This window comes from Panthera uncia, chromosome D4 (genome assembly GCF_023721935.1).
Source record: "Panthera uncia isolate 11264 chromosome D4, Puncia_PCG_1.0, whole genome shotgun sequence".
In the NCBI taxonomy this organism is placed as follows: domain Eukaryota; kingdom Metazoa; phylum Chordata; class Mammalia; order Carnivora; family Felidae; genus Panthera; species Panthera uncia.
In genome coordinates this window covers 31,835,226-31,848,428 of record NC_064807.1, presented here as the reverse complement: position 1 = coordinate 31,848,428, position 13,203 = coordinate 31,835,226, and the positions used below count along the sequence as shown (strand labels likewise).

The 13,203-nt window shown below is 36.8% G+C and overlaps 1 protein-coding gene across 15 annotated transcripts in view; it reads right to left on the bottom strand.

The window, feature by feature from the left end:
• The window catches only part of KDM4C (lysine demethylase 4C), a 432,339-nt gene that overhangs the window by 119,126 nt on the left and 300,010 nt on the right, over positions 1–13,203 (bottom strand). For all 15 annotated transcript variants that reach the window (XM_049634710.1, XM_049634680.1, XM_049634624.1 and 12 more), the window contains 2 exons: positions 6,729–6,784; positions 4,159–4,267 (listed from right to left, as the gene is read on the bottom strand). In XM_049634710.1, the coding sequence (XP_049490667.1) occupies positions 4,159–4,267; positions 6,729–6,784 (165 nt within the window). The remainder of the gene's footprint in view (positions 1–4,158; positions 4,268–6,728; positions 6,785–13,203) is intronic.

The following is a 13,203-nucleotide window of genomic DNA, read 5'->3' as shown; positions in this document are numbered from 1 at the left end:
TACCAAAACATTCAAATACCTCTGCAAAAATTCCACTATTCCATGTTCTAGAAAAACTAATAGTAATGATCATTTTTTAAATATACAGCTTTCATACTTCAGAAGACATTTTAAACTTTTGTTTGCCAGCAGCTGCTCCTTAAGCCTCTTGCAGTTACTAGCTGTTAATAGCATTGCTTATTACTTATATAGAAAAACACTAACTTGCCCCAAGGGAAAGCTGCTCTTTTCTTATAGCTAAATGAAAACTGAACTAAAACCCTGCCCTCTGGAATTCAGCATTTTGAATGCACAGCCAGTAGCACTTTCGCTAACCTGCTGCCATCCCTCTCTCTGTGTCTTTCTCTGTCTCTGTCTCTTGCTCTCTCTCTCTCTCTCTCTCTCTCACACACACACACACACACACACACACACACACACACACACCTCTACAAACGTGGGCAGGACTCCAATTAGGCACTTGCTAAGGGAGGTGATTTAAGGGCAATGTGATGAAAACCTTGTACAGCAGCACCACCTAGTGGGCACTGGGGAGAGGCTCAGAGCCCCCCCCCCCCCCGCCAACCCCCACTTGCTGCAGCTGCTTCATGGATGAGCAATTTGTCCTTCCTACAATAGGTCACTTCAGTTTTCAATCCTCAACTGACCAGAAGTTCCATCATCAGAACTCTCAGACAACAGGGCAAGTGCTGAATGGATGTTCCAATTCCACAGGCTCTCCGAAGTACTCCTAGTTACTTGGACTTAATCATCTGTGTGTCTGTGATGTTAATCAGGAAATCAATGCTTGCTTTGGAGAAGCTTACACAAAGTTGTGCATAAATTTACCACCACAACTTTTAAAGGAGAGGCCATAAAAAGGCAGAAGACATTTGGTATTGTCTCCAGCCATGATAATTTTAAGCCAGAACCAGAAATAGTAACAATTTCCTGCCTTTCTTTATTCCGTAAATATTCAAAATTACTGTGTGTGTGTGTACATGCACACACACATACACATCACCTGATTACTATTCAAGGTTGTTCAGTTTTTATAAGAACAAGTAATGTTAAAACACTTAGATTATGTAATAATTATACAGTAGTAAACATACATATATGTGCCAAATTTCATTATTGACAAATAAATTCAAACAATTTGCCAAAAAAAGTTCTCTAGAATTATTTTAGAAAACAATTAAGAATTTCTATTCTCTCAGTTTCCAACTTCTTTCAACCAAGATATTCTCTGCCTGAAAATGACAAAAATTAAAATTTTATCTTTATGTGTATATCTTCCCTATAGACCAGTGGGTTGGTTCTCAATGGGAATGATACTGCCTCCCAGAAGATATCTGGGAGGGTTTGGTCTGTTTGGTCAGGGTTGCTGCAATCCACGAAGCACATGACAGTCACCCAGAACAAAAAATTATCCTGTGTAAAACATCAACAGGGCCAAAGTTGAGAAAGCCCATCTGAACTGTAAGATGGCAAAATACAGGAACAATGCCTCATTTAAAAATATACACTAGGGGGGCGCCTGGGTGGCTCAGTCAGTTAAGCGGCCGACTTCAGCTCAGGTCATGATCTCGTGGTTCGTGAGTTCAAGCCCTGCATCAGGCTCTGTGCTGATGGCTCAGAGCCTGGAGCCTGTTTCGGATTCTGTGTCTCCCTCTCTCTGACCCTCCCCATTCATGCTCTGTCTCTCTCTGTCTCAAAAATAAATAAACGTTAAAAAAAATTTAAAAAAATATACGCTAGGTATCTGGCAAGGTAAGGTAATAATTGTTTGGTGAAATAAATTAATACTGACATCTAATGTTGGCATGTACCAATAGATTACTTAACTTTAAAAGGATACTAATTAATATTGGGAAAGCATACCCTTGACTGTACCTATAGGGCACAGCATTTCGTTCCCTGGAAAGGTGCATCCCATACCACACACAGGTGATCATTTGTGAATTTTGCTTTTCAGCCAGCCTAGCTGAGTCTGATCACCAAGTGAGAAAGACTAGTGCACAGACACTGTGATGGGAGATTCACCACAGTGATGCTGCTTTCTTGAGGATTCTTACAAAAAAGTCATCCAGACTTTTGGCTGTTGCCCACTTTCAAACTATAACTTCATTTTGAGTGATCTTTTCCCCAAAATGAAGTTCTTCCTTGTATTTTCCCACTTAACCACTGTGAGTACTTTTATAAATACCACTCCAAGAAACTCTCCATGCATATTGAAAATAGAAAAAAAGCCTGCCATTTTTAGCCAAACATGTCAATAAACAGCTCTACCTTGACATCAGAAGTAGACTTTAGGTGATCTTAAATTCAGTCAAAACATACTCTTTTCAAGATACCAATTGTTTAAGGATGTAAAACATTCTATAAGGAATATGTGATATACACAATCAAGGTGAAGCATACCACTGAGAAGAAAACAGTAAGCTTTGCCATTTCAGATTTCAATTTTCTAAATATAACTTCCTGAATAGCACTGAAGTGATCCCATGTTGTCCTTTCCTGCTGTTCCCTTAAAACCCCTTTGGGACTGGTGTGAGGAACAATAAATCATTAAGGAAGCATTCATGGACTAGATTCGCCAGGATATAGTTCCTTAAGGGAACACATCAAGAGTAGTGACCACTCATTCTGAGGGGTAACAATGAGGGGTAACTGGTAACAGAAGTCATCTTTCAGGATAGAGAACCAAAGATGATTGTTAAATGCCGTGTTGGAATTTTCGCAAATATGTAACACTTGTAAATTAGAAAAAAATTAAAATACAAGACTTTTGTTAATATTTGTCCTAATAAACATTGAATTCTTCAACATGTGATGAACTCAACATTCTTTAAATATCCTGCCTCATAGTCCTAATTCTGGCAAACTGTTTCTCATTGGGGTGTGTGTGTGTGTGTGTGTGTGTGTGTGTGTTTCAACTGTTGACCAAGATATATGATTTCAAACTTTCCTATGGGAAGTCCATGAGCTGAAGAACTTTTTACTCTCTTCTTATATCACTGTGAGCTTTACAGGGCCATTTAAATGACCCATTATTTCAATTTCATCCACAAAATTTCCATTACCACATCCTGAACATCCTGGCCCTACCACTTACACCTGCCAATGACAATCATCAGGTCACCACATATTTTCTAGTGATGCAAAATTCTTGATGCAGCTTCAATGGAACATAACAATATATACTTTCTCTTCTCTGAGAATGAAAGACTGTAGACTAAAATCGAAGTGCTCATGACAGAGGTCCAGAGACAATATGCCCAGCTCCCTGAAGGGCAAGAGACTAGTAACAAGTTAATAGTTGGGTAAAAAGTTACAGCTACCGTACCCAAAATATTCTATTTTGGAATACCTGGAAATACTTGGAAAGACCTCAAGTCAAAAATAACAAGTACTGAAGAAATTCTAGGGAATTAAATCCATGTGTAAAACACACTCCAGTATTTTCTAAATCATGCAATATAAAATAAGAAAAAATCATCATTAAATATGAAATTTAAGGGCCTAAACTAATGCTCTCTTGGCTCACACTTGAACAGAACTCCAACATTACTTCAATGTTGAGGAATTAAAGGCCTAAATCTTTGCAGTGAAAAACATTCTTAACAAAGAGAACCAGTAGGAAGATTTCTATGAATGTTTCTAAACCAGTCAGAAGATAATCAGCCAGAGAGTCTGGCAAATTAAATGACTTGTATCTATTCATAAGCGAAAAAAATTCCTTAGTAATAAAAAAACTTTTTCTATTTCTCTGCAAATCTCTTGGTGAAGAAATGATGAAATCAGGTTAGGTACATTTTGCTAAGTCAGGACCAACCAAAGACAGGCCAGAGAGGAAAACTAAACAATTGAAATAAAGATAGATATCTCAGGTATATTACTAACAAACTTCACCAGACAGCCTATGGTTTGAAAATTCACACTAATCCAAAAAAAGTAGTATTCTTTTGCCTCATTTTAAACGAATTGAGGAAGGTTATATGCATATTTATAATATAACATGGAAAGAACATATACAAATAAGTAAATTTAGGAGAAAAGGGTAGAATATTAAATGAAACTAAAAAAATTATCTTGAGAATGTATACATTAAAAGAAATATTCATAAATTGAAATTAACACTAATTTATGAAGTTAAAAAGAAGCTTTGTCACTCACCAATTTTAACCTCTGTAAAGGTATTCTGCCTACATCTATCTGTGTCCTTTCTGGGACATTAGTGAATCGAACTTCTGGCACCGCGACGGCGCACATGACATGGGCCCACCTATGGGAAAGGAGACATGAAACATAAACAAAAGTTCTCTAAGCTTGCACACCACATACTTCAACTGGGCAGTGGCAATTCTCACAGAGAAGGAAAGCCAAAAGCCTAAACCAATCACAAACCAGACTCTGAATTTTAAACCTATCAGGTGATACCCGGATAGATTCAGTACCACACCTGCCCACAATTGCAACCTGCAGAGTGGGGTGAAGACCGAGACTTGATCCTATCAATATATGGTATTTTCCTACACTGGATCTGCAAAATACTGAAATGTAGGGCTGCTATTTCACTTGGTACTAAAATATAACAGGTGTTTAATATACTTAAGCAAATCAATATGTGGCAAAAGATTAGTTCAATTAATAAAAGGTATGAATTGGATACAGCGTATAATCTTTTACATAATACAAGTGTCATGAAAATTAGAATAGTAAAGTTTTCTAAGAGAATTAGTACTAAGTCTTTAATTAAATCGTTTCTCATTTCAATCGAACTATAACCAAAGGAACCCAAGATAAGGAGGAATGAAATTAGCTGGTTCTCTCACTTCCTACTTAAATCCTAGTATCTCCTCTCAAATTCTGAATTACTCCAGAAAAATGTCCCCATTAACACTATTTAGTTTCTCATAAATGTTATGCCCCAAGTAAAAATAAAGACTCTTGAGGTTTAAAGACACCTTGAAGGAATTACCACATCCATCAGCCCATTTATAAGTCAAAGAGTAGTATGTCACTCAGACTCTATTCTGCCTTTAAAGACCAAAGGAGAAAGGACAAGTGTCCACCCCATCAGGGCATTCTTTCAAATCTAAATAAATATTATAATTCTATAGTACACATTATTCCCTTTTGTCCTGGCCCATGGGTAGGAAGAGAAGTTCTTATCACCTTTGTCTTTATAGGAACCACCTAAATCATCTAACAGTCTGCATGATTTGTTCAATACCCTAGACCTAGCAACACTTTTTAGTACCTTACCAATCACATTAACTAAGACTGAAAGAGGAAGATCTAAAATCAAGCAAATATTAAGTCTAATAGACTGAAATTTATCAACATAGGAATGATAAATGCCTTTACTCTTCCTTAGAAGCAATCAGAAACAAGTGCACATGCACATAGTTAATGCTAATTCAATCATTACATTACACCAGGGGTCTCAACTCTAGTGCCTACAGGGCCAGGCAGGAGGTAAGCAAATATATGTGTACTGGTAAATGATGGTAACCTGGGGAGCATCTGTCCTATTGAGGCCAGGTTCTCATCCCAACATGTTATTGCCATTTAGAGATGCACAATTATATTTCAAGTACAGATAAATATCTGGATTTTTATATAAAATCTATCAACTTCTAAAATTTAGATCAAATTTATAAAATTGTGTGTCAGTCAACTAAAACATACCTTGGGGTTGTATCTGACCCTTTAATGCCAGCTTACAACCTCTGCCTCTACTTTTTTGTTTTCTTTTTGTTTTTGTTTTTTTTAATTGTTTTAAATGTTTATTTTTGGGAGAGAGAGACAGAGAGAGAGAGAGAGAGAGACAGAGAGAGAGACAGAGAGAGCCTGAGCAGAGGAGGGGCAGAGAGAGATATGGAGACACAGAATCCAAAGCAGGTTCCAGGCTCTGAGCTGTCAGCACAGAGCCCAACATGGGTCTCAAATTCACAAACTGTGAGATCATGACCTGAGCTGAAGTCGGACGCTTAACTGACTGAGCCACCCAGGTGCCCCTGCCTCTACCATTTCTACATATTCCTATTACCAAAGGAACCTTTAATATGCTTTGTCCCCACTTTCAATACTAAAATTGGGTCATGAAAATAATACTCATGCAAAAAATATATTTCAATAACCACATTAAAAACCAGATTGCCTTTCTTTTATGTTCACTTATTACTCTTTCAAGATTCTCTTCATGTTCTCCAATCCCCTTTGTATCTTAAAATTAATGTTTTCTCCCTGTGTTTCTATTTTAGTATACACACTTTCTTGTTAATTTGGTTTTAAAAGCAAATAATTTTGTTTAAATGTTATGACTATGATTGATTTTATTTATCTGAAGGCAACAGATTTCACTGTTTTCAGGCACATTGGTTCTATTAGACTAATAGGATTCATCATATTAAACACTAGGATCCCAAAGATACCTAGATGACATGGGCTGCCTTCATTTTAAAAACACCATCAGTAAAAGAGGGGTTATCCTTCATCAGTGTCAGAGACATGGAGAGAAGCAAGACCACCTTTGTCCAGCAGAGGGGAATGTGCTGTGCTTTCAGTAATGAATGGTCTCCGAAGACATGCACAGAATCTCAACTTCAGATCTGGGCAGCAAAAGTTCTGGAACAATGTGTCCAATAATGAGAGGTAAAGCAAACAGTCCACATTGAGGTTCAACATTCTAGACAGCAGAAGGAAACAATGAAATTGAACACAATTAACACATTACTCACTTATTGTTCTTCGTTTCCTTAAGAGCACCCCCTCTCAAATTGCAGAGACAGCACTCCTAGGACAAAAAAACAAACAAACAAACAAAAAAAAAACACACAATTATCACACCCATTTAACAGACATCATTACTATATATATGTAAATATTCCCACAAATTCCACCTTTTTATTTTGAAATTAAAGCCATCAGGAACTTCATAATGGCTATCTCTAAGCAGTTCAAGAAAGGAAGGGAAAAAGAGAGGGTAAAAAGTGAGGGTACACACAAAAATGTTCTCTCTCTCTAGAGATCAATAGACAGACAGACAGGCAGACAGACAGACAGACAGAAACAGATATATCCTAGAGGGAACCATCATTACCCTGGTATCATGTTCATTGCCATCCTTGGGGGAAAGCTGTGACACACAGCACTTGACAGACTAGACAGTATGTACTAGAATTATAGAACAGAGAATATACATATGACTGAGTTCTCTTGTGCTCTGGGAATCCGTTCGTGTATACAGGATAGCTACAGAATAGAGTATTGGCAGGCTCCATTCGATATAAGGATTAGCACAAAGCTCTTTTTAAAAGGTACTCTTTTCACAAAAATATCATTTGGGTCTTTCTGTGGGCAAACGGTATTGCAAAAATCGTACTGATAAACCCAGGCTATCCACCCCCTTCAGAAGAAAGTGCCAAGAAATGTCTCCTCCCCACCTAAGTTTCTATTTTGGGCACTTTTGTATATCTTAGATTGGCATAGACTGTTTCACTTGAAGAGGACTCCCTTTACCACAAATACAAACTTTATCATTTCTCACTAAAACTCTGTGAAAAAGTCCATGAGAAAACAGGGCCAGGGTCAGCCTTTTGCTGACCTATAATTTTTAAATTAAATACCTAAGTAACTTTTAAAATTTTCAACCTCAGGCACTAATAGATGTCCTTTCAATTTACTGAATTAATAAGTTTTTAAAAATAACTATGGGTTATTTTGGGTTTTTTCCCTCTCCACACTATATATATAAAATCTCTTTATCTGTTCTCCAAGGTGATCTTCTTTAACTAATGTTGACAGTTTTGCCTAATTTACAGGAAATCCCTTTAACTCATCTACTATTAATACCGGGATGTCAAACTCCATAGCTTTAATTTTTCTGAGTAGTGAAATACCAAAACAACTCAGGAGAATCAATATACCTGTATAACTCCTAACAGGCAGCAAAAAAGGCAAACAACCAGAAATGTTCAATGGGTTTGTGGGTCTGGAAAGCCTCTAAACATCTATTTGAAATTTCCTGTGTTATTATTAAAAGGTTCAGAGCAGCAAAAGCTGCCATGTGTATATACATCTGAATCCAGTATAAACCCAGCTCAAGGAGATAACTTGATGGATTTTCTCCGTAACAAAGCCAGATTCTAGAGGCCTTTGAAATAATGTTTTTTTTTTTTTTTTTTTATTTTTTTTATTTTTTAATATATGAAATTTACTGTCAAATTGGTTTCCATACAACACCCAGTGCTCATCCCAAAAGGTGCCCTCCTCAATACCCATCACCCACCCTGCCCTCCCTCCCACCCCCCATCAACCCTCAGTTTGTTCTCAGTTTTTAACAGTCTCTTATGCTTTGGCTCTCTCCCACTCTAACCTCTTTTTTTTTTTTTTCTTTTTTCTTTCCTTCCCCTCCCCCATGGGTTTCTGTTATGTTTCTCAGGATCCACATAAGAGTGAAACCATATGGTATCTGTCTTTCTCTGTATGGCTTATTTCACTTAGCATCACACTCTCCAGTTCCATCCATGTTGCTACAAAAGGCCATATTTCATTTTTTCTCATTGCCACGTTGAAATAATGGTTTTGATGAAACACACGTTAAAAGTAATAGTTCAGTCCGAATATTACCAGTTCAAATTATTCAATATCTAAAATATTCAAAAACAATTTCATAAAACATTACTTATTTTAACTATTTTTCCAGCATTTCAACACACTTTCTACAGAGAGAGAAAACGAAAATGAAAACAAAACACGAGGTAAAATATTTTCATTGAATATTTAAAAATACCAGGATTGAAGTGGGAATGTGGCAAAAGAGGGCTGTGGAGGGTGCGGAGCTCAGACACTAAGAGCGTAAGAGTTCTGATGAATGAAACTAGTAGTGAGAAGAAGCCTAAAGGGACACATTAGCAGAGTTAAATACAGCAAAGCAGCGTGGCAACTGCTTTAAAGCACCTGAAGAGGATCCCGGAAAGGGGCACGCACTGCAGCACACCACCACACTGGGAGGAAAGCGTCCTCTCAAACAGAACAGATAGACTCTCGATTTTAAGTGAAGCTGAGAAGGCTTCCACTCGCCACAATATAGAACTAGTTCTTTCTGGGGTTACCAGTGACCTCTGTGTCACAAAATCTAATGGATAATTCCAAGCCCCTGGTTCACCTGACCTCTAAACGGCATTCAACACAGGTATGTGAAGCATACCTGACAATTTCTACCTGTGGTTTCTATGACCCTACACACCCCTCACTGTCCTTCTCCATCTCTAGCTGATCCTGTGCTTCCTTTAACAGCCATCTCTTCCACACTCCTTAAACACTGTAATTTTTGTAAGAGTTCCCGTTTACTTCTTATCCACATCTACTTGCTGGGCATCTGATCCACTACCTTGACTCTCAAAAGGCTGGTGAGTGACTCAAACATTAATTTCCTGGAATGTCTGGCTAACACTCGACAGGCATCTCAAACACACATGCAAAAATGAACTCATGTCTCCTCAACTCGCCACTGTTTCCCATCAGTGGCACCATGTACCTTTCTAGCTCATGCTGGAAGCCATAATTTTCCTCTCATCCTAGATCTAATCACTTGAGTTCTGTCGATCCCATGTCCAAACACATCCTCCTCTCTCCACCATCACTGCTGCCACATTAGTTGATACCCCCAGTGCCCTTCAAGCAGACCTACTTTACTGCAACAGCCACTCCAGGTCAGTGAAGAACTAACCAGAATGGGTTTGAATGCTTCCCAGGACTTAACATCATTCCAAAGGGCCAGGATCGTCAGGCCTAGACCTTGTCCACCCTTGCTCTGTACTATTCTATCTATGTCTTTATTAATTACACTGAACACACCCTTGACATCTCAACCTCAATGTTGATTCCTCAAAGAAGGCTCTCCTAGTTTCCTGGCCCAGTTACTTCTCACTCATTACTCTTTTTAACTATTTGTTGAATTCATTTTGCTCTCCTCACTAAACTGTAAGCTCAATGAGTGCTGTGGAAATATCTGTCAGGTTACTCTTTCTCTATTACAATGCCCAATAAAGAGTACATCTTCCAGATGAATTTGTTAAATAAATGAGAAAATGGCAAAATATGGCAGAGTGAAAATCTTGAAAATTACCAAAGGTTTAAAAAACTGCAAAGATCATTTTCACATACTGGAGCACTAAGGAAAGAAAGCTGCAGGCTTTGGTAACTTAACATGGACTTAAGAAACAATGATTTGACATGGAGTTATTTTTGTCACAATTTACCTGAAAAATCATCTTTCTTAGTAAAAGAGAAAAATATTCCTGGCCAGTTAGTTATTTATATTATTTACATGATATATATGATATCATGGTTTCTATTTAATTCACTCAATTTTGAAAAAATAAGTAGGAAAAGAAAAAAGTCGTATCCAGTTATGTCATTGTGAACCATCACTCACATGGTGCAAACTAGCTGATTTGTCACAGCACAAACATGTCAATTTGTCAATTCATTCATTTGTAAATGAACTTGCCCTAAATGCCTATGTTTATAACCCAATAAAGGGCAATATCAGAATGGACACTTTTTAACATTTCTTTCCTTTTCTAAATAGTACTTTATTGTCAGGAAACTAAATTGATAATTCTAAAATTTAATAGGGATTAATAAGGATTAACATCCTTAGCTAAAAAGTAGTGCAAGTTTTCTAAAGAATCCATACAATACCTGAGCTACATAAAGGCTCACACCTACCAAATATACCAATTGTTCTAGTATCGCTCATCTTTTAATTCAGTAAAAGGATTGAATGAATGCAGAGTGATAGAGTCCTGACTTATTAAACTGGTTATCAATAATAAGTATTTTCAATTAGAAGAATAAAGGCTAATCAAAGGCCTAATTCACTCCAGATATACCATGTCGGAAACATCATATACTTTACCTCCCTTCCTTAACATGAACTTATTAGGTAATTTATATCCCACTTCATTTATGAGGAAACTAAGATTCAAGAGATTAAGTAACTTGCCTAAAACCATCCAATCCAGGAGCCATCAAACTTCTTCTGTAAATTGCCAGATATTTACTAATTCAGGCTTTGCACAACTACAGAGTTGTAACTAAACTCTGACGTTGGAGGGCAATATGTAAACAAATGGGTCTAGTTGTATTCCAATAACAATGTTATTTACAAAACTTGGCAGTGAGCTGGATTTGGCCCAAGCTATAGTGTTCCAACCAGCAAAGGGAGTAGCTGGGGTTCAAACTCAGGCATTCCTGAGCACATGCCCATGACCTTTTTCTCCAGCATCCTGTGCCTGTAAGTACAAGGCAAGGCACGAGATTTCAAAGTAGAGTGCCCAAGTAAACAGGGAACTATGCCTGCCCTAGGAAACTCACAGTTTAGGAAGGGAGAAGACAGATGTGTACTTAACCATATTATGAAGAAGAAAATGATAAAGGGTATAATCAAGTCCCCATTTCCTCATTTCTACAAATGACTAAGAATTCATATTTTAACTAATACCCTCGAAAGAACAACTATCATAAAAAATTGAACTACAGTAACATGTATCAATTAACAATTTGTATTCCCACTTGTTTCATTAATCTAGAAAATAAAGCTTCTCACTGGTATAAGATCATTAAATTTATCTCCACTCCTTCCTTTGAAAAATGATACCATTTTAGGAAAAAACAACATTTCAGGTAGTCTGGGCTACATGAATCCAACTTAACTGAGAGGAACAACAGTAACACTAGAGAGCCAGGCCATATCCTGAGGTTTAATAAGGTGCAGACAGTCAGGGTTCAAATCAGTTCTGTCACTTACTAGTGGTATGACCTTGCCTCAGATATCTTATCTGTAAAAGGGTGGGGAAAATGCTACTTCCCTAAATGAGTTAATAAATGTAAAGCATTCCACAAACACACAATAAATACAAGAACAGTGGTTACATATGTGAAAAGTTAATTGTGCTTCTAGACAACTTATACATAACATTGCCAGTGAATTATCTGGGTACAGTGGTTTAGCAGGGAACAAAATATAGATCTGTCATCAATAATTCTCGTGAGGTGCAAAATGCAAGAAGTAGAACTGGAGAGAAAAGAAAACTCTCCAGGAACCTCAAATCCAGGCAGCTAGGCTCTAAAGCAAGGAAAGATCTTCTATAGTTCTAAAAGCTGTCAACTCAGTTATGAAAAGCCAACAGATGCTAGAGTTTCCACAGTGCTGAGAGAACAGACATGCTGAAGGGAAAATCCCAATCCTATCCTCAAAACATCTCAAAATAGAGTAGACTGAATCAAACTAAAGTTGAAACAAAGCTCAAACCCAGCTCAACCTACAAATCAGACTGACTTACTACTACTGTAGAAAACTGACAGACAAAAGGCCATGTCCTTTATGGAAATAATATTAACATCAGTTGCTACAGACAAAATATCCAGCACATAATCAAGAAAAGCACATCGTACACTAAAAAAACAAGAAGATGATTTACAATCAAGAAAGGAAAGAATCAATAAAATCAGACACAAAAAATGAACAAGATACTGGAATGATCACATGGAGAGTTTCATACTGGTATGTTCAAAATGCTAAAGGAGCTAATGAAAAAGACAACATATGTGAAGAGAGAAATATTTTAGCAAAGTCATAGAAACTATTTTTAAAAAGTGTAAATGGTAGAAATAAAAAAAAATGACATCAATAATGTTGAATTCAATAGATTTCCAAACAGACTGGAATTGTGAGAGTAAAACTTAAATGGCTTTAAAGACGTGAATAGGAAATAGAAGGAATAATAACAGTTAGGAGGAGGAATAGAGATCTAAAGGAAAATAACCTGTTCCATTTCTGTATAAGTGGAGACTGAGAAGGAGAGGAAAGAGAGAGTAGATGACAAGAAATACTGGAAGAGAAAATGGTAGAAAACTTTCCAAAAGTGGTAAAAAAAAAAAAAAAAAAAAGGTGAACCCACAGATTCAAGATGCCCAGCAAATCCCAAGAGATAAATATAAAGAAAACACATCTAAATATACAGTAGTCAAAATTGTGATAACCAAATATAAAGAACATATTCTTAGAAGCACAAGAAAAAAGACATATTCAGTAAACTCTATGAATTACATTTGATATCTGACCAGAAAAGTGGCAATGGAACAATATCTATAAAATACTAAAAAAAAAAAAAAAAAAAAAAAAAAAAAAAAAAAAAAAAAAGG